This window comes from Arachis ipaensis, chromosome B08 (genome assembly GCF_000816755.2).
Source record: "Arachis ipaensis cultivar K30076 chromosome B08, Araip1.1, whole genome shotgun sequence".
Classification (NCBI taxonomy): domain Eukaryota; kingdom Viridiplantae; phylum Streptophyta; class Magnoliopsida; order Fabales; family Fabaceae; genus Arachis; species Arachis ipaensis.
Window position 1 is genome coordinate 41,176,026 of NC_029792.2, and position 20,768 is coordinate 41,196,793.

The 20,768-nt window shown below is 40.5% G+C and overlaps 2 protein-coding genes across 2 annotated transcripts; one reads left to right on the plus strand and one right to left on the minus strand.

Moving 5' to 3' along the window:
• Positions 581-1,297, plus strand: LOC107610973 (putative F-box protein At1g67623). Its single transcript, XM_016312946.1, has one exon. It carries the CDS (start codon positions 581-583, stop codon positions 1,295-1,297), a length of 717 nt encoding a protein of 238 aa, XP_016168432.1.
• On the minus strand, positions 6,147-6,839 carry LOC107610974. The gene has a single exon (XM_016312947.1). It carries the CDS (start codon positions 6,837-6,839, stop codon positions 6,147-6,149), a length of 693 nt encoding a protein of 230 aa, XP_016168433.1.

Below are 20,768 nucleotides of genomic sequence, written 5' to 3' on the forward strand. Positions count from 1 at the left end.
AAGAGTAAACAAATAAAGCAACTAGAACGGTGCAACAGCAGTCGATGTTTACTTGCACGCGGACCTTATGTTCAGGAGTAGGGGTGAATGGACTATATGTACAGCAGTACAGGAATAGGGGTGTACTTGCACCAGCAAATAAAAAAGTACTAACGTATGTCTTATCCACCACTATTAAAATTTTAATGAATTTATTATATTTTTAAAATTAATCTTGATCAAGAATTAATTTCCATTATAAATTGCAATTTGTTGTGATAAGAATATCTTATCCTATCTTATGTGGATGCCCATTTTTCATAAGATACAGTTTTCCAAGGATGACTGAATTTAATATAGTTTGAAAAAACTGAAGCAATGTTATGGATACGATAAATGCTTTTTTAATCAATATCATTATAATTATTATACTATCTGGATGCATCGGTAAATGAAGAAAACATCTAGGGAAACGTATCCAGTACTGAACCACAAATGGCAGTATATTAAAAAGAAAAAATGCCACAAGGTCAGGGCGTCAGTTACAAATTCGTCCATCCTTTTTATAATCTCCAATAATCCCTCCACGAAGTCCTTGCAAATGGCTGGAAGTTCCCAGAAGGGCAAAATGAAAGTGGACGTATCCGTTCAGCACGAATGTCTGCCGAATCTTCTTCCTCGCGAAATATGGTCGAGTATTGCCACGATGGTTGCATGGAATTCGATTCAGGATCTGTTCAACATGAAGACGAGTTGCAAGTTATTTGCATCTGCATGCAATTCCGACGCCGTGTACAGGCATGCCTTGGTGTCGGTGTTGCCGATTGATTGCTTCCTAGACTACTCTGGGCGGCCTGCAATGACATTTCTGCGTCGATGCACCATAGCGTGGAATCCGGCCGCTCTGTTCCGCGTAGGGATGGCTCATTTATTTTGGTGTGGCCACCGCAGAGGTGGTATACAGACCCTGACCGAGGCAGCAGAGTTGGGCGATGTGGAGGCCTGCTACATCTCTGCGATGCTGCTACTGTCGCTTGGTGACAAGGACGAGAATGAGATCCGCCGTGGATTCAAATTTTTCGGTGTGATCCGTAAGTCCGGCACAGTCGAAAGGTGCAGAGAGGTCTTCACGCAGGTGTTCGCGGGCCCGTGGTCGGAGATACCCCCGGCGGACCCAGAAGAGCCCGTGTCATGCCGTTCCGGCAATTGCCGTACCTGCGGAACCATGGATGATGTGAGCAATTTTTCCAGTGTATCGTGTGTGCAATGCCTGGCCGAATACAAGGTGCGGAAGTTCTTAGGGACTATTTACGTTTAAGTAGTTTTCTAAACCCCAATTATGGAGGTGATGATCATGCTCCGTGTGTGCATTTTCGGTCAGACTATGATTTGCTACTATGTAGTTATGTTATTATTATATATCATTTTGTCCGGCTATTTTTTTTATATTGGGTTATTATTTATGTTTTTCATTAATATTTTGAAGTTTTGGTATAATGAATAATGAATAATGAACATGATGTTTTTACTTTCATATTTTAAGGACTTTTGATTATGTAATTGCACTAAATGTTTAACCTGAGAGAGAAGTAATTTGAGTTTTGTTTCGATCAATGGCTTCGTATTCTTCGTTCATCCAAGCAATCTAATTTGAAAGATGTTTATTTCCTATAATTTCATGTAATATTTGGATATCATAATCATAAAACTAATACTATGTATACATTCCTTTGTTTTATTATCTAGTGTAAAATGACGGTACGTGACCTTAAATTAGAAGGTACCCGTAAACATTCATGACAATCAAACGCGCTGCCTGTGGGGTAATACCAAACTGCAAGGAAGGATAAATCGACAAACACGTCTTTGATAACGCACACGTAAATAATTGCAGAAATGGTCCGAAATCACGATTTGGAAATGGTACTTGGCTCCATTGTAACATAAATCCCTAATTATGAGTCAACAGCTCACATGATTTTTGAAATTAAGAACAAACAGATGAAAGTAGATATACTTATATTATCAGAGTTTAAGTTCCAGTACAGAAGATCAAACGGGAGACAGGACAAACAAAGGAAATAAAAGGATCATACTGGCCTCGACGGAAAATATGACACTAAGATATCAAGCATGTGCAGCAGGTCAAATAACTCCGACCCCATCTTCATTCTGCCCGGCCGGATGACGACCCCAACGGAGCAAAAACTTATGCTTTTCCTCCAAAATGTCGATCCTGCGTTCCAGGTCACGCCACGGTAGAGCCTCCAACTGTTCCCGTTCATGGCGCTTGGCAATTTCTGCCTCCAATTCTTTTGCTTTGACGTCCAATTGGTAAAGGATCACATCATTCTTTCGCTGCGCTATTTTCAACTCCTTTTTCAGCCGTCGCCTTTCCTTCTCCTCTTCCTCCAGTTCATCCTTCTTTGCCTCGAAAACGAACTTGGCGGCCAACATCTCCACCTTTGCCTGCCTCAATTCTGCTGTAGTCGTTACAAGTCTATCCTTCAAAATCTCCTCCCTCCTGACCAGTGCGGCCTCAACGAGGTCACAATCCGCTCATCTACACGGATGATGTTGATAAGAGCGCCGATCGAGAGTTCCGCGAGGTCGTCGGGACTAATGGCGTGGTCGGTGACGGATACCTCCGACATTTTCTTGGGAGAAGAAGACGACATATGGCAGACTACAACGATCCTTAAAGCAACGATTTTTGTTCCGGCGACGACGGATGTCCTCCGTGTGGGTCGTTCTCAGGCAATAGACGTCGAATCTTTCTTCTGAAGTTGCGATGTGGAAGCCGTGTGTGGAGATGACTGTGGCGGTGTGGCAGACGGCGGAAAGAGCAGTGGAGTGTGGCAGTAATAAGTATTGGAGAGAAGGAGTTATGGCAAGGAAGATCTGAAGAAGGGTTAGTACTTAGTAGGGTTTGGGGTTGTCAATAACGGGCACGTATATATATATATATTATGAAGTAGGTAGAAATTTGCTTGGTATCCTTTTTTTTCGTAACTAGTGTGTCAATAATGGGGCTTTATTTTTAGGAAAATAAAACATTAATTTAAACTATTTCGATGAAAAAAAATAAAAGAAAAGATAACATTTATTCAGCAAGTAATTAAAGTAAGAAACTATAGTTGACATGAATATAACACAAAAATCGAACAGTCAACATTAAATTCTTGCGTTGTAAAACCAAAGCATTTGAATACGATAGCACATTAGTATTAAAATAAAGGGGTAAAGTAGTGAGTTAAGCTTGATGGTGTAAAGTGGTTTAGGGGTTTTCCCTCGCCTGGATGCTCAAAACTGGAAAAGTAAATTGAAGAACTCCAACGGAGTAGCAGAGGTGTACTGTCACACGGACCCCACCTTCAGGAGTAAGCGTGTACTTCACGTGGAAGTAAGTTCAGACTTCAGAAGCAGGTGTGCAGGGATACCAGGGTCAGGAGTAGGGGTGTACTGCACCCACTTAGATAGAAAAAAAAGTTTGTTTTGTCAATCAACATATTAAAATGAATGAAATTAACTGCAAAACAACCAAAACGTCATTCACGTTTCCCATTTCCGGATATTGAGGCAAATTGGAAAATGAAAACGAGACTGTCCACTACCATTTGGCAGAAGAAAGACACTTCTACTTGTACGTATAGATAAATATGGGTATAAGTACATATATTAAATGTATTAATTATCTGGTATTATCCATAATATTGGGCAACGAAACGTCTGACGCGCTAAGCCATAATAATTAATTAATGTCAGTATATAATATAATATATAATTAGAAAATAAATGTTATAGTTGAGGATATACACGTTTTGAAAATTGGTATTATCGCGATAACCGATAAGTTTAAATGATAATAATAATATATAAAAGCTTACATTCCGTCTCTTAATTGGCGGTCGTTTCTCCTGTTAATAATTTTCGATAATCCCTCAACAACCCCCCTCCAGCCTCTGCCGAGCCCTTGCAAATGGCTGGATCTTCCGAGACAAATAGAAAGGAAGGGAACGTGCCCGTCGAGCATGAATGTCCGCTGAATCTTCTTTTTCACGATATATGGGTAAGGATTGCCACTAAGGTTGCATCGAATTCGATTCATGATCTGTTCAACATGCAGGCGAGTTGCAAGGTTTTTCTGGATGCAGCGAGTTCCGAAGCTGTGTACCAACATGCGACGGTGCGGGTTATACCGTTAATGTCCTTTTTATTTTACCTTGACCGGCCGGAAAGGAGGTTCCTCGATCGCTGCGTTGAAGCAGAAAATGCTAATGCTATACTCCGATAGCGGTTGACAGAGTATTTCTGGATTGCCCGCCGTGGCATTGGGATAGAACTGCTTTCTAAGGCCTCGACGGAGGGCATCGTCGAAGCAGGCTACCTGTCTGCTGTGTTGCTACTGTGTGATCACGAGAACCAAGAAGAAGTGCACAGGGGTGTTGAAATGTTAGAGTCTATCCTCACTTCTGGAGAGGTCAAAAGGTGCAGGGAGTTCTTCGCGGACAATTTCTGGGAGCGATAGGTTGACAAGAGACCATCGGATCCGAGACATGTCGTGGCTTGTCGGTCCACCACTTGCACTACCCGCGGCACCATGGCTTGTGTGAATGATGTGTCCCGTGTCTTGTGTGTGCACTGCCTGGCGGATTACGAGTTCAGGGTTTTCCTTGAGATGTTTAGATTTTAGTGAACGTGGTTGTTTATCACTCTTATCAATCTGCACCCGAATGAACTATTGTGGGGTTATCTTTATGCAATCTGCCAAAACAGTGGCGAGCAACTGGCAATTTGTTAACAATCTATTTCACATTGTTGTTCACGCATTATTACATAGCTTCATCCGGAACGAGAAAAAAAAAACCAGAGAAAATTCAAATGCTGCAGAAATTAAATATAATTAATAAAATCGAGTTTTATGTAGGGATTACAGAACATCAAAAGAATGGCTAAAGAAACAAAGCAAATAAAGATTTGGAACATAGAAGCCATAGGTCATATACCCCCGACATGGTCTCCATTCTGCCCAGCGGGCTCCTGATAGTTAGAGTCGTGTTCCGTTACCGGAGCTTGACCATACAATTGGCGGGCCAATAACCCTAGCTTGATCTCCACAACCTCGAGCCTGCCTTCCATTTCACGCCACGGTGCCATTTTTTGTTGTTACCTTTGACGAAGATCGGCAATTTTCGCCTTCAATTCGTTTGCTTTGTCATCCAGTTCGTGAATGGTCGTTTGATGCTGTTCCAGCTCCATGCGCAACTTCTTTTGCAACTGACAACCTTCCTCTAGTTCATGCTTCCTTATACTCGCCCTGAACTTCGTGGTGATTATCTCCATCCTCGCCTGCCTTAGTTCTTCTTGTGTCATTTGAAGACTATCCCTCAAAAACCTCATCCTCCATTGGAGGGTGTCGATTAGATCTGCAGTCGGAAGTTCCGCGAGGTCGTCGGGACTAACGGCGTGGTCGTTGAGGGATTTGTGTTACATTTTCTCAGATGAAGACGGGGAGGTCTACTAGACGATGAAGGCCCTTAAAGCAATAATTTTTCTCTCGGCAGAGAGGTTAGAGAAGAAGGTACGGATTATAAGAACTGACGAATGGTTATGACTTATGACGGACTTACTTGTGCATTAATATACATTTTTTAATCAAAATTTTAGTTACGAATAAATAAATTAATACATTTTAATGTGTTTAATTAATGTACGTCTGCTATTCCTTGAAAAACGAAGATAATAATGCCCCTGGCGGTTTTATCGGTAAACGAAGAAAAAACCTAGGGAAACGTGTGCTGCACTGATTGCGCAGAATTTGCAATAAATGCAAAACTTGACAATGTGACGTTAGAATAGACATGAAGGGCAGAAGGGTTATGGACTGCTATGAATAATGTGGTAGACGGGACTGACGGTGAGTTTATACAAAAACGATTAATTGTAGAGGCAATGGGGAATCACCGAATGGGAGGTCAATAATAGGGAAAATTGTTTTTTTATAAATAAATTTTTAATACAAAACACAAAACACATAAATAAAATGATAGCAACACGACTCACATAATAGAAAAACCCTTACATAATACATATATTAGATAGGATAACCAAAAAAATTATGGTGAACCCAATCCTATCCTATCAGTCAAAGAGGTGGACAAACATGATCAAATCATAGTCTGCCCGACAATGCACGCACAGAAGATGAGCAGCACCTCCATCACCGTCGTTACGTGCCACCCTCTTCTATAGCGTTGATGGTGGTAAATAGCACCCATATTTCCACGGCTTGGACATGCATACGAAGAATAAACTAGATTCTCTGTGTTTAGCATTGGCACGCAACGCAGGTGTGTCCACGTCCCTTGGATAACGCCACGGAACACCAATTTGTAGGTTGTTAGGGCACCGGCCGCCTCAAGCCCACGAAATGTTTCCAAGCCCTTGTTCTTTGCCTCGGTGTCATCACGTAGCATCAACATCATTAACACTATGTACCAGGCGGCCGAATGGCCGTGGGCTGCGACAACGTGCATCATTTCCATCCCAGCAAAACGACACCCGCCGAGGAAAAGGTCAGACACAGCAGACCGAAACAGAACTTCCAGGTGCCCGCTCTGCCTGCATTGCGCTAAGAAGTCCCTCCGCCCTTGGTGCATCGAACTGAAACTCCACCATCGTTGGTCAAAAATTGGAATCGAGACGCATCGGTATACGAAATCCTCATCTCCTGAATTGCGTGCAGCGGTGCACGACATCCTGAGACTGCACAAGTCCCTGACGGATTGTGCTTCGATCCTCGCGGTAATTAAAGTCCAAATATTGTGGGGAAGGTTGGCGGTTCCTGTCGGACGCTCCATTTCCTATCCTTATGTTGAGTGCCTGATGCAATAGTTGAATGTGCAGTTATGTATAAGGAGGGGACAACACAAATGCTCCAAGTAGTTATGTCAATGGCTGTTGTTTACGGTGTCTTTATAGCCACCCGGTGCCGTTTGCGATGGTATCCCATCAGTTATGTACCGTGCCTCTACACCAACTCAGCCACACTCACATCGATTAGGGAGCGTGCCGATTCAGTTTCCCGTCGCCTCACACACGGCTTCCTTAGCAAACACGTCCCTTGTATTCAGATTATTTTTTATTTTTGATTTTTTTTAAATTTCCGGTCAATAACTTTCTTTTTCACTTCCGTTTTTTCCATTTTGTCGCTTAAGGTTTCCCATTTTTTTTTGCTCTTTTTGTGTTGTAGTATCCGGTCAATATATATATAATAAGTATCGGTTTAACCAAGACACGGTTTGCCTGTTATTTGTTGGGATTTATAAACGAGTAATCGGGTAGATAATATAAATCGCTGTCAAATATTTACATCATGGATATATAAAAAACATAGCATTAATTACACGATAAACAATATAATATTTAATTATACGTCAATACTAAACGCAATATGCATGACAATCCTAAACCCTAGGAATGTCTATGTATCGTTCCACCTCATAGTCGGCACGACAGCAGATGCACCGAATATGATCGGCGCCTCTGACACCATGGACGGAGCCCCGCTCTGCCGGCCTTCGGCGGTAGTCATACAGAAGACCCATGTGGCCTCGAGTCAAGCATCTGGTCAAGTTACAGACCGTGTGTTCTTCTCCCTTTTTCGGCATTTAGACTTCATCCGGCCAAGAAATTGTGAGGACCGTGAAGCAACTCGAGTAACATGCGGGGAGTAAGCCACCCGCTTCAAGCGTGCGAAATAGTTCCAAACCTTTTTTATGGCCTCGCTGTCGTCCCTTCGGATGAGCAACTCCATTGAAAGTGCATACTTGGTAGCATCCAACCCATTGCTTGCTGCATTCTACACATTTCCCATCCGATGGCATGGTTACGTCGTATGTAGAGCTCCCACAGTGCCTCCCGAAACAGAAGCTCTGGGTGACCAATCTCAAAACACCTCTCAAAAAATCTTCGCCTACCGGGTCTCGTATCTACCACCAATTCATCTCATGCGGGGGTAGTATGACAACCATCCTGAGCACAGTCTCCTCGTCGCCTACATCGCGCGCAACGCAACACGCCATACGGAACCTGCACAGGTCCTCAATGGAGTTTTTCGCGACTTTAATGGCTATGGCTAACCAAACGTCATGGGGTAGTTCGACGGCGGTAGACAAACACTCCATTGTAACTTTTCGTTGGACGAGGGCCTGGCAGTGTATATGCTTAAGACGGTGTTATCCAGTGGTGTTGAGAATACGCCTGCTAGTATATTTATGGTTTAACTGTGCCCTTTGGAATCTAGTTCCCTCAGCCATAACCGTCGCATCTTATCCTCGGTGAAATCCATTTTTATTTTTTTCAAAGAAAAAAGGCTTCTATGCACTTGCATTGCAAATATAAATAACATTATTAATTGAGGGCATGTATTAGATTTGTCTTTACTCGCTGGTGTGTATTTCGTCGATGGCTAGGAAGGTTAAAATAAAATCCTCTAAATAAAATATATTTTAACTAATCATCATCGCATTCATATATATAATTAAGGAAAATCAGTCCTGAAAATTGCAACAAGCGTCCATGCACGAATGACGAAACATGAAGGGAAAGGCCGTAAACACACAAATAAAAAACTAAAGAAAGAAGCAACCTAATACTAACTTAGGCATGAGGGCATTAGCGCCATGGCTGGTTGAACCATGTATCCTATGCTGTACCAGGCGGTTGAATTAGGTGTTCTTTTTGGATTTTTTCCTCCGTAACTCTGTCCTGCTACTCATATATATATATATATATATATATATATATATATATATATAATTAAGGAAAATCAGTCTTGGAAATTGCAACAGATGTCCATGCACGAAAGACGAAACATAAAGGGAAAGGCCGTAAACATACAAAGTCCTAATTTGTGAGTAAGACAAACTTGAATTGCCACACATGCTCGCAGTGTACCCAAATAAAAACTAAAGAAAGAAGCAACCTAATACTAACTTGGGGGGCCATTAGCGTCATAGCTGGTTGAACCATGTATCCTATGCAGTACAAGGCGGTTGACTTAGATGTTTTTCTTTTATTTCATCCTCCATAACTCTGCCTTGCTCAACACACGCTCCCTGAGTTTGTTGAATGGTGTGCTCGTCAGGTTCACCGCAGTTGTTGCCCTCATCTCGTTCTCCTGTAACTATAAAATGGTCAACACTCGGGTTTAATGTGCCCGTATAATATAATAGCCATAATCTACTTTTTTTTATTTGAGCGTACTTGATGATTCGGATTTTCTATCTGTAAAGAAATTCACAAATATATCCTCATTGTAAGTATAGTTTCTAAACTAACAATAATCCTTTCGTACAAAAACTTGTTTATCACTAAAGCAAACCCAATAAATTTATAACCGAAGTATTTAAACCTCGGGTCGTCTCTCAAGGAATTGCTGGGAAGTATGATTTATTATTGGTTATGGAAAAGTATCTTTTTAGGTTTTTGAAATAGGGAACAAGGAAATAAATTGGAAAAAAAGTAAATTAATAATCATGAAAACGCTTGCAAGGTATAAGAATTGGAAATCCCATCCTAGTTATCCTTATCAATTGTGATGAGAATTGTTTATTGCTCCCACTTAGTTAACCCTTACTAAATAAAGGAAAGTCAAGTGGACTAATCAATGGGATTCCTCAAGTCCTAGTCAACTCCTAAGGAAAGACTAGCTTTAGAGGGATCCAAATCAATCAGCAAATTCTAATTTTCAATCAACAAAGGAGTTTGATAACTCAAGTGTCACCAATTACTCAACCAAAGCCAAGGGGGAGAAATCTAAATTAAATTAAAAGCATCAATAACATGAATTTGAAGAAAGCAATCTTAATTCTGAAATATCTCAAATTGTATTAAATAGAAAATCAAATTAAACATAAGAATTCATAAACCAAATTGGAAAAATAAACAACTAAAGTAATAGAATAATTAAAAGTAGAAGAGAAACTAAATTAAAAGAACATTGAACCTGAAATTGAGAAGAAGAATCAAACCTAAAACTAAGAGAAATCCTAAATCCTAAAACCTAAGAGAGAGGAGAGAGCCTCTCTCTCTCTAGAAACTACATCTAAAAACCTAAAATTGTAAATTATGAAATTTGTGTCAATGAATGAATGCATTCCTCCACTTTATAGCCTCTAATCTGTATTTTGTGGGCTGAAAACTGGGTCAAAAACCGCCCAGAAATCACCCCCAGTGATTTCTGATACGTCCAGCACGCGGCAAAATCACGCGTATGCGTCGTCTACGCGTACGCGTGGATTGAATTTTCTCTAGGTCACGCGTACGCGTGATCCACGCGTGCGCATCACCTATCTTCAAGGCAGCTATGGCAAATTATATATCTTTGCAAAGTCCTGGACGTTAGCTTTCCAATGCAACTAAAACCGCCTCATTTGGACCTCTGTAGCTCAAGTTATGGTCGATTTAGTAGCAAGAGATTAGGCTGGATAGCTTTAGCAGTTCCTTCAGTTTCTTGTATTCCTTCCACTTTTGCATGCTTCCTTTCCATCCTACAAACCATTCCTGCCCTATAAACCCTGAAATCACTTAACACACATATCAAGGCATTGAATGGTAATAAGAGAGGATTAAAATTAGTGAAATTGAAGCCAAAGAAGTATATTTTCAATCATAGCACAAGGTTAGGAAGGAAAATATAAAACATGCAATTACATGAATAAATGTGAGAATAGTGGATAAAATCCACTCAATTAAGCACAAGATGTACCACGAAATAGTGGTGCATCAAATCTCCCCACACTTAAACATTAGCATGTCCTCATGCTAAGCCCAAGAGAAACTATAAGAGTGAAGAGGAATGGTAAAAAGTATGAGATGCAACCTATCTATATGAATGCAACTACATGCAAATTGTTTCTACCTACTTGGTTAAAAGTAAACAAATATTTTAAGAAAAAATATGAACTGGATTTTACTAATTCAAATCACAAAATAAAGTACAAGTGAACTTGCAGAAGAAAATAGCTCATGAAAGCTGAGAACAAGGAATCGAGCATCGAACCCTCACTGGAAGTGTATGCACTCTAATCGTTCAGATGTTTAAGGTTCCATCTCTCAATTCTCTACTAACCTTGCTTTCTAAGGCTTGCTCTTCTTCTACCAATCAACAGAAATTTAATGCACAAATACACATATCAAGAGGTCTTTTAAGGGTTGTAATAGGGTTAGAGTCAAGGTAGGATTGTATTTGGTCAAGTTGACTAAAATCTGAATCCTTAATTAACTTAAACTTTCCACATAATTTAAGACAGTCCATGTAATCATAATATAAAATCTAACTACCCATTTACTATGTTTACCACATATTCATGCATCTGATTTTGAGTACAGTACATATGCATTGCTATCGTTTACTTTGGGGCATTTTGTCCCCTTTTTATTGTTTGATCTTTTTCTTTTCTTTTTCTCCTTTATTTTATATTTTTTTTCTTTTTTTTCTTTTTTTTCTCAATGCATATGATTAAATTATTGAATGCATGAACATGTCCTAAACATTTCTTTCACATTTTCATAAAGATATATAACACCCAATTCTTAAACCAAATGTTTTCAAATTCAACTTCCCCACACTTAAATCATGAACACTCTCACTAGTCTAAGCTAACCAAGGATTCAAATTAAGGACATTATTGTTTTTCGCTTAGAGTTACTGATGAGCTAAAGTAAAGAATAAATGGGGTATAATAGGCTCAACATTGGTTTGCAAAGTATAATGAAAGGGTAAGGCCATATGGGTATGTAAGCTCAGTGAAACAAAGGCCTCAATCATATAAGTGCATGCATACATCAAACAAATGGAAATATAGAATTAAGCAAGACAAAGATCACAATTTTTAAAGAGAAAAACACACACCAAAACTAAAATATTGGTTGATAAAATGCAACCAATCAAATAGGCTCAAAATCTTACTAGGTTTTGTGTGTTCGAGCTCTAAACCATGTTCCAAAATAAAATTCTTCAAGCAAGTTTATCAAAAATTTTAAATCAAATTAGTGAAATGTTATAAAAAGTTTCTTGAAAAAGAAAATATTACTTTAACCAAGTGGTGGTAAAATATGCACAAAATCAAACAAATATGCAATCAAACATGCAAATGCAACAATGAACTAACAAAGAAAATAAAACATTGGTGTTGAGAGGAAAATAACTAACCCACGGAAGTCGGTATCGACCTTTCCACACTTAAATATTGAACCGTCCTCGGTGCATGCTAAGATGTGCAAGTGGACGGGCTGCTACAACTGATGCTTTTCTCCAAAGATTGTGCAGATGGACTTGTCTGTTGCCCCATTGAGAAGCTTTCCCTTTCCCTTCTCGGTGGCAATCCTGAAAGGAGAGGATAAAGGAGAAAAGTAACCCAAAAACAAAGATAGAAAACAAAGAAAATATGGGTGGGTGAATGCTAATTAATGAGGGTCTCAACTACATGGTAGCTACAACATGCAAGTGAGAAAATAGTAAAAGCAAATGGCATATCAAATAGTGCAAAAACTGCAACAATGGGGAGAGATAATGGGTAATGAAAGACAATATAAATTCATGTCAATGCAAAAGGAGTACAATTATCATAAAAGATTAGTATTGACTTAAATAATATTACCCAACAGTTAAGAACAAGTCACGAAGCACCAAAATAATACCAGAGAAGATACAACAGTTGAATAAGAACAATTAACACCAACGGAAAAATAATAGACTTAGAAAAGAAAATAAAATCATGAACAAAGTTAAAATGCAATGAATCAAAGTATACAAATACAATAAGGAAAATAGAAAGAAAGAGAATAAGGATAAGAAGGTTAAAGAAATGAAGATGAAGAAAGTAAGGGAGGAAGAAAGAATAAGAAAAGATAGAAGAAAGAAGAAAGAATGATAATACAAAGATAAGTAGGATTGGAGGGTGGGAGATTTAAAATCAGGCGCTGAGGTGGTTTAGCTGTGCGTCACTTGCGACGCGTACGCGTACATCACGCGTATGCGTGGATCGCACTATTTTCAAGCGATGCGTACGCGTGACAAGGGTTGTGCAATTGGCGCGGAGGCAGCCTCGCGCACGCACGACTCTCTGTTTAATACACACACTTGTCAAAATTTTGAGGTGACGCGTGCGCGTCAGTGACGCGCACGCGTGAATGGCTTGAATTGGAAAAATGATGCGTATGCATGATAGCGCTTGTGCTTCCAGTACAATTCCAGCCCCACACCATCATAACTCTCTGGCCATACACCCATTTACGCCGATTTGTAGGGTCACGTGTACGCGTGGGTGACGCGCACGCGTGGAGGGCTGATTTTGCAAGGGATGCATACGCGTCAGGGACGCGTACGCCTAGGTGTGTTTGTGCCTAAAGCACGCCTCCAGCCATGCTCCCGCGTAACTCTCTGTTTCATTCTTCTTTGTTTTGCATGCACTTATGACGCGTACGCGTCAGCGACGCTTATGCGTCGTGTGCGAATTTTTTTTTCTTATGCAGTATGCAGAATGCAGATGACTATGCAGAAATTATGAATGAACACGAATGAAAATAAAATAAAATAAAACTAAGAACAAAAAAGAAAGAATATACTATGGTGGGTTGTCTCCCACCTAGCACTTTTAGTTAAAGGCCTTAAGTTGGTCATTTGGTGAATCCCTTGTTATGGTGGCTTGTGCTTGAACTCATCCAGGAATCCCCACCAATGTTTGTAATTCCAATGGCCTCCGAGATCCCAAACTAGGCATAAAGAGCCTTCAAGCAAGATTAAGCAAGTGACAAGGCCCCGAGAGTGTTGATTGCTAGACTGAATTTCGGGGTCCCAAACCTTGCTTTTGCACCCGTCTTCTTGTTGACCATCTTTGTTCCAACCAGGTGTAAGCAATCCGAATTCTCACTGAGGCATCCAAACAGCTTCCTAGACCCATACAATTTAGTATTCTTCCAACCATGATAATTCATCCGCGAGCTTCCTACCACAATGAACCTAGGATTGTGTTGCCAACCACTGACCATCTCCCTCTTACTCTTATAGCCACAAAGAGCTCTAAGTTGCCCATCCATCTCAAGCAAAGTATATTCAAGTGGGCTAATTAAGGTTAGAGATGAGAGATTAACCCACTTGAATGAAGGGATGGATGGTAATGGCTTTGGGGGAGAAGTCTCCAACAACCTTGGCAAGGTGATCTCCAGCTCCATTCCCTTGGACTCCTCTTTGACAACTTCCACCTCTTTGCAAGCTTCTTCAATATCAACCTCTTCCTCTTGGTAGTTTTCTTCCAATTCGATCTCTTCTTCATTGTTCACCAAGGGTATGGGAGGTTGTGCTTCTTCTTCTTTAATCTCCATGTCAAGTCCAATGGGAGAGGATTCAAATGTAGATAAGAATTCATCAATGATTGAATCCATCTCTTGATCATCCCCTTCAAAGTCTTCAACCATGATATGCCTTGGAGGTTGTACACCCTCCTCAACATCAAATTCAAACTCCTTAGAAGGGGGCTCTATGACTGGACTTTCCCATGGACGTTCCGCATCTCCTAAGTCTTCGACCACTTCTTCCTCTTCAATAATTCCGGCTTCCTCCACTTGTTCCAGTACAAAGTCATGCTCCTTACTATCCACCGAAGTTTCTAGTGTCTCTTTTATGCTACGTTCTTCATTAGATTCTCCATATGAATCCATGGGGGTTCCTTGAGTGCCCGAACGTCGAGATGCTAATTGATTTATCGCTTGCTCCAGTTGATGAAGGGTTGCATGAAATTGATCCACTGTTTCCGTGAGACGATCCTATGATTCTTGTTGTGCTCGTCTATCATAAGTAGGATCACAGTGCTCTTTGATTGATGGATATAGACATGGTGTATATGGAGGTAGTGGTTCTTGGGAGTAATTGGGATGGAATTGGGGTGGCTCTATTTATGATTCATACGGTTCATATGGTGGTTGGTATGGTGGATAAGGGTTGGGATCATATGGAGGTGAATGGTGTAAAGGGGCTTGTGAGTATGGTGGTTCAAAGGTATGTTGGGGAGGTAGTTCATAAGCATATGGTGGGGCTTGTTGGTAACTAAAAGGGGGTCCACCATATTCATCATCTTGGTACGCTCCCTGGAATAGCTCTTGACCATAGTAATTTGGTGGAGGTGGTTTGTCACGAAAGGGTCTACCATAACTGTTGTCTTGGTATGCATCACAGAATGGTTGTTGGTTATAGCGCATTAGAGGGGGTTGTTACCAAGAGGGTTGATCAAATCCTTATGGCTCCTCCCATCTTTGATTCTTCCAACCTTGATGCCTGTTCTCATTATAGCTTCCATTCCTTACAACAACATTGGAACCAAACTTAAAGCCAGATGGGTGAGAATTCATAGTAGCTAAAGAAAATAAAAACTAAAACAAATAAAAATTAATGAAAATAAACTCCTAAAACTAGAAACACTAACAAAGAAACGAAAAAGCAAATATTTACAATAACTAATAATAAGGCACACATTTGCAATTCTCCGGCAACGGCGCCATTTTGATGATTTGGAATTTCTATCGGTAAAGAAATTCACAAATATATCCTCGTTGTAAGTATAGTTTCTAAACTAACAATAATCCTTTCGTACAAAAACTTGTTTGTCACTAAAGCAAACCCAATAAATTTATAACCAAAGTATTTAAACCTCGGGTCGTCTCTCAAGGAATTGCAGGGAAGTATGATTTATTATTGGTTATGGAAAAGTATCTTTTCAGGTTTTTGAAATAGGGAACAAGGAAATAAATTGGCAAGAAAGTAAATTAATAATCATGAAAACCCTTGCAAGGTATAAGAACTGGAAATCCCATCCTAGTTATCCTTATCAATTGTGATGAGAATTGTTTATTGCTCCCACTTAGTTAACCCTTACTAAATAAAGGAAATTCAAGTGGACTAATCAATGGGATTCCTCAAGTCCTAATCAACTCCTAAGGAAAGACTAGCTTTAGAGAGATCCAAATCAATCAGCAAATTCCAATTTTCAATCAACAAAGGAGTTTGATAACTCAAATGTCACCAATTACTCAACCAAAGCCAAGGGGGAGAAATCTAAATTAAACTAAAAGCATCAATAACGTGAATTTGAAGAAAGCAATCTTAATTCTGAAATATCTCAAATTGTATTAAATAGAAAATCAAATTAAACATAAGAATTCATAAACCAAATTGGAAAAATAAACAACTAAAGTAATAGAATAATTAAAAGTAGAAGAGAAACTAAATTAAAGGAACATTGAACCTAAAATTGAGAAGAAGAATCAAACCTAAAACTAAGAGAAATCCTAAATCCTAAAACCTAAGAGAGAGGAGAGAGCCTCTCTCTAGAAACTACATCTAAAAACCTAAGATTGTGAATTATGAAAGTTGTGTCAATAAACGAATGCATTCCTCCACTTTATAGCCTCTAATCTGTATTTTCTGGGCTGAAAACTGAGTCAAAAATAGCCCAAAAATTGCCCCCAACGATTTCTGATACGTCCAGCACACGGCAAAGTCACGCGTACGCGTCGTCCACGCGTACGTATGGATTGAATTTTCTCCAGGTCACGCGTACGCGTGATCCACGCGTGCACATCACCTATCTTCAGGGAAGCTATGGCAAATTATATATATTTGGAAACTACGGATGTTAGCTTTCCAACGCAACTGAAACCGCCTCATTTGGACCTCTGTAGCTTAAGTTATGGTCGATTTAGTAGCAAGAGGTTAGGCTTGACAGCTTTAGCAGTTCCTTTAGTTTCTTGTATTCCTTCTAATTTTGCATGCTTCCTTTCCATCCTCCAAACCATTCCTGTCCTATAAACTCTGAAATCACTTAAGACACATATCAAGGCATTGAATGGTAATAAGAGAGTATTAAAATTAGTGAAATTGAAGCCAAAGAAGCATGTTTTCAATCATAGCACAAGGTTAGAAAGAAAAATGTAAAACATGCAATTACATGAATAAATGTGAGAATAGTAGATAAAATCCACTCAATTAAGCACAAGATGTACCACGAAATAGTGGTGCATCAGTACTTACAATCCCGTCCATGATCGGGTTGAAGTTGTCCCCCATGTTGAGCTACCCAATGACCCATATCCCAGAGTTCATGTTGAATGTTGTTCGGATGAATAGACAGTAACCGTCAGTACGTATTATGGATAACCCGTGAAATGCTTAGATGTCATACATGCATGTTTTACTGGGTGATAACGTACCTCTGCCCACAATTTGGTATCCCTATGGGGCTCCTTATCGGGAAATCTCCGAAGTTGCATGGTAAGTTCATTAAGTGCTTCTCGTATACTGCCTGTGTCATGTCGTATAAGACCCTTGCCTACACGAACCGTGAAACATAAGTTAGAACGCTTTTATGCACGTCGTGTTGCATGGTATGCCAAATTAAAGTAAAGACTACAATTAAAATTGTTGCATGGTATGCCAAATTTAAAGTAAAGACTACAATCAAAATTGTCTGGTAACCGTTTTCCGGATCCGGTCTTTCTGGTGCGGTGTCTCGAACTGGTTCGGCGATGAATCAATGTTGTAAATTGCCCGGTCTTTGAAAGACACGAGCATCAAAAACCAGTGGCCCAACACGTCCAGCATGGGGACATAAATCTGCACAAAATAAACACGTATAGTTAATACACTGAAGAAACTTGTTCGTGGTTTGGGTTTCAATTAACAAATAGTTCTCCATCAACAGACAAGTTCAAGGAATCTGGATGGCATCATCCATTTCTCCATGTAACGATTGAGCATTAGCTCTGTCGTCTCCCCGTTCAAAATATCATCCTACAAAGACAACGTTGACGAATAAAATAAGTTCTGTTCTATATATATCCGAGCGCCAACGACTATCAATGATCGTTAATGGCACAATGATTCATTTCGAGTACCAACATCAGACAGAGTTAAGTTACCAAGACAGACGGCGGAAGGCACCAGTACGAGGGGGACGTGGCAAGGATCTCAGCACTAGTCATTGTCATGGCAACCATATGGATGATCTGGTAACAAGGAACAGCAAACAAAAATCTGATGATGTCTCGCGATACCCTATATGTGTTTTTCCTCGTCAAAACAAGCCTAAACAAGTGCCATACATTGTCGTCAACGTCATTTCCCGGTAGTAAGCTATGTAAATCAACTCTGTCCGCCGACTTGACTCCAATACGAACAAGTTCCTCGCTACAGTAGGAGGAAAGTGTTAAGGCGTTAAAATAACCATGATAGGCAGGTTTAAACACACAGAAGCTCAAGTTTTACCATGGATCAAGATTCCCGTCGAACACATACGCGAATAAGGCCGACTGTCGGTTGTTGAAGTCCATGGCAGAAGTGATCTTTAATCTCATCTACGACACAGGTTTGTCTAACGTCAGTCGGTAGTCGCATTTGGGGTTAAACTAACTAACCGATTATTTACCTTCTTGCTCGTTGAATGGGTAGACTTTCCGCTGCTGGAGCCAGATCGCACAGATCTATCCGTTCCCTCACCAGAACTGGCCGATTGGCGATCCTTGTGGCCGATGGTGGTGTGCGAAACAACTTTCGCATGATGCTGTTGGTTCCTGTCAAGGGAGGAGTACTCTTTTCAGCCGAATCTGGGGCAACCGGAGTTCCACTTATGATGCCAGATGCAACTTTCATGGACTGTGGGGTTGACTGTTCATCCGTCTCCCCCATCGGAGTCCAACAACACGATGGTTTTTTCAGGGATTGCAGCAGCTGGGTTGTCAGTTTCCTTCTCGAGGTCCCTCTGTCAGAGTGTAAGCTAAACCTGTTTAGGATAAGGGACACCAACAAGACACGTTACATACATGGCCAAGGAGTAAATCCTAACCTGGACCTTTTCCATGAGGCCCCTCATCAAGTCCTTGACGATGAGACCGATCTTCGGAAACGACCAGTCCTCCTCCGGCTGGATCTGAGCACCTTTGACCATAGTAACATCCTCCGGCTGTGGAGCTTCGTCTGAGGTTTCGGAGGCAGCTTTGGGTCCACCGGGAAGCTACATATCAAGACAAAAGGGTTCCAACAAATCAGTTATTTGTTGAAAGAATGTGTGAAGTACACCTGAGCAGAAGATTTACCTCAGATGCTTACAGAGGCTACGACTGCTCAACTGTATCTGCATTGTGGACCTCTTCGCATATGTCCCTGCATGTACCCTGTACGTGGTTGTTAATGGGAATATTCGTCTACCATGCATACGCAACGTACTTGGTGCACGAAATCGTGATCGTTCATTCCTTGATAACGGTGCCAAAAACTTAATACGCACGTTCATAATCTTAGTTCTTTTTCATAACTTCGCACAACTAACCAGCAAGTGCACTGGGTCATCCAAGTAATAAACCTTACGTGAGTAAGAGTCGATCCCACAGAAATTGTCGGCTTGAAGCAAGCTATGGTCACCTTGTAAATCTCAGTCAGGCAGATTCAAATGGTTATAGAGTTTTAATAATTAAAAGATAAATAAACGTAAAATAAAGATAGAGATACTTATATAATTCATTAGTGAGAATTTTAGATAAGCGTATGGAGATGCTTTGTTCCTTCTGAATCTCTGATTTTCTACTGCCTTCATCCAATCCTTCATACTCCATTCCATGGCAAGCTGTATGTTGGGCATCACCGTTGTCAATGGCTACATCCCGTCCTCTCAGTGAAAATGGTCCAAATGCGCTGTCACCGCACGGCTAATCATCTGTCGGTTCTCAATCATGCTAGAATAGAATTCAGTAATCCTTTTGCGTCTGTCGCTATGCCCAGCACTCGCGAGTTTGAAGCTCATCACAGCCATCCCTTCCCAGATCCTACTCGGAATACCACAGACAAGGTTTAGACTTTCCAGATCTCAAGAATGGCCGCCAATAATTCTAGCCTATACCACAAAGACTCTGCTCATAGATCAGGAGGCTAAGAGATATGCATTCAAGCTTGTTTTCATGTAGAACGGAAGTGTTTGTCAGGCACGCGTTCATAGGTGAGAATGGTGATGAGCGTCACATAATCATCACATTCATCATGTTCTTGTGTGCGAATGAATATCTTAGAGAAGAAATAGGCTTGAGTTGAACAGAAAAATAATAGTACTTTGCATTAATTCATGAGGAACAGCAGAGCTCCATACCCTAATCTATGGTGTGTAGAAACTCCACCGTTGAAAATACATAAGTGATAATAGTGTTCATTGGCTTCGGCCCCAGAGAGGGAACCAGAATAACCAAGACCCTAAAGGTGGTCAAAAGACTGATCCCTGATCAAGGATGATCAAAAGATATAAAATAAATCACTAAAAGTAGTTTTTATACTAAACTAGTAGCTAGGGTTACGTAAGATAAGTAAATGATGTAGAAATCCACTTCCGGGCCCACTTGGTGTGTGCTTGGACTGAGCATTGAGCTTTCATATGTAGAGACTCTTTTTGGAGTTAAACGCCAGTTTGTAACTTGTTTCTGACGTTTAACTCTGCTTTGCAACTTATTTCTAGCGTTTAACGCCAGAATAGGGCAGAAAGCTGGCGTTAAACGCCAATTTGTGTCGTATAAACTCGGGCAAAGTATAGACTATTATATATTGCTGGAAAGCCCTGGATTGGGAGCGCACCAATTGGGTTTCTGTAGCTTCAGAAAATCTATTTCGAGTGCAGGGAGGTCAGAATCCAACAGCATCTACAGTCCTTCTTCAGCCTCTGAATCAGATTTTTGCTTAAGTCCCTCAATTTCAG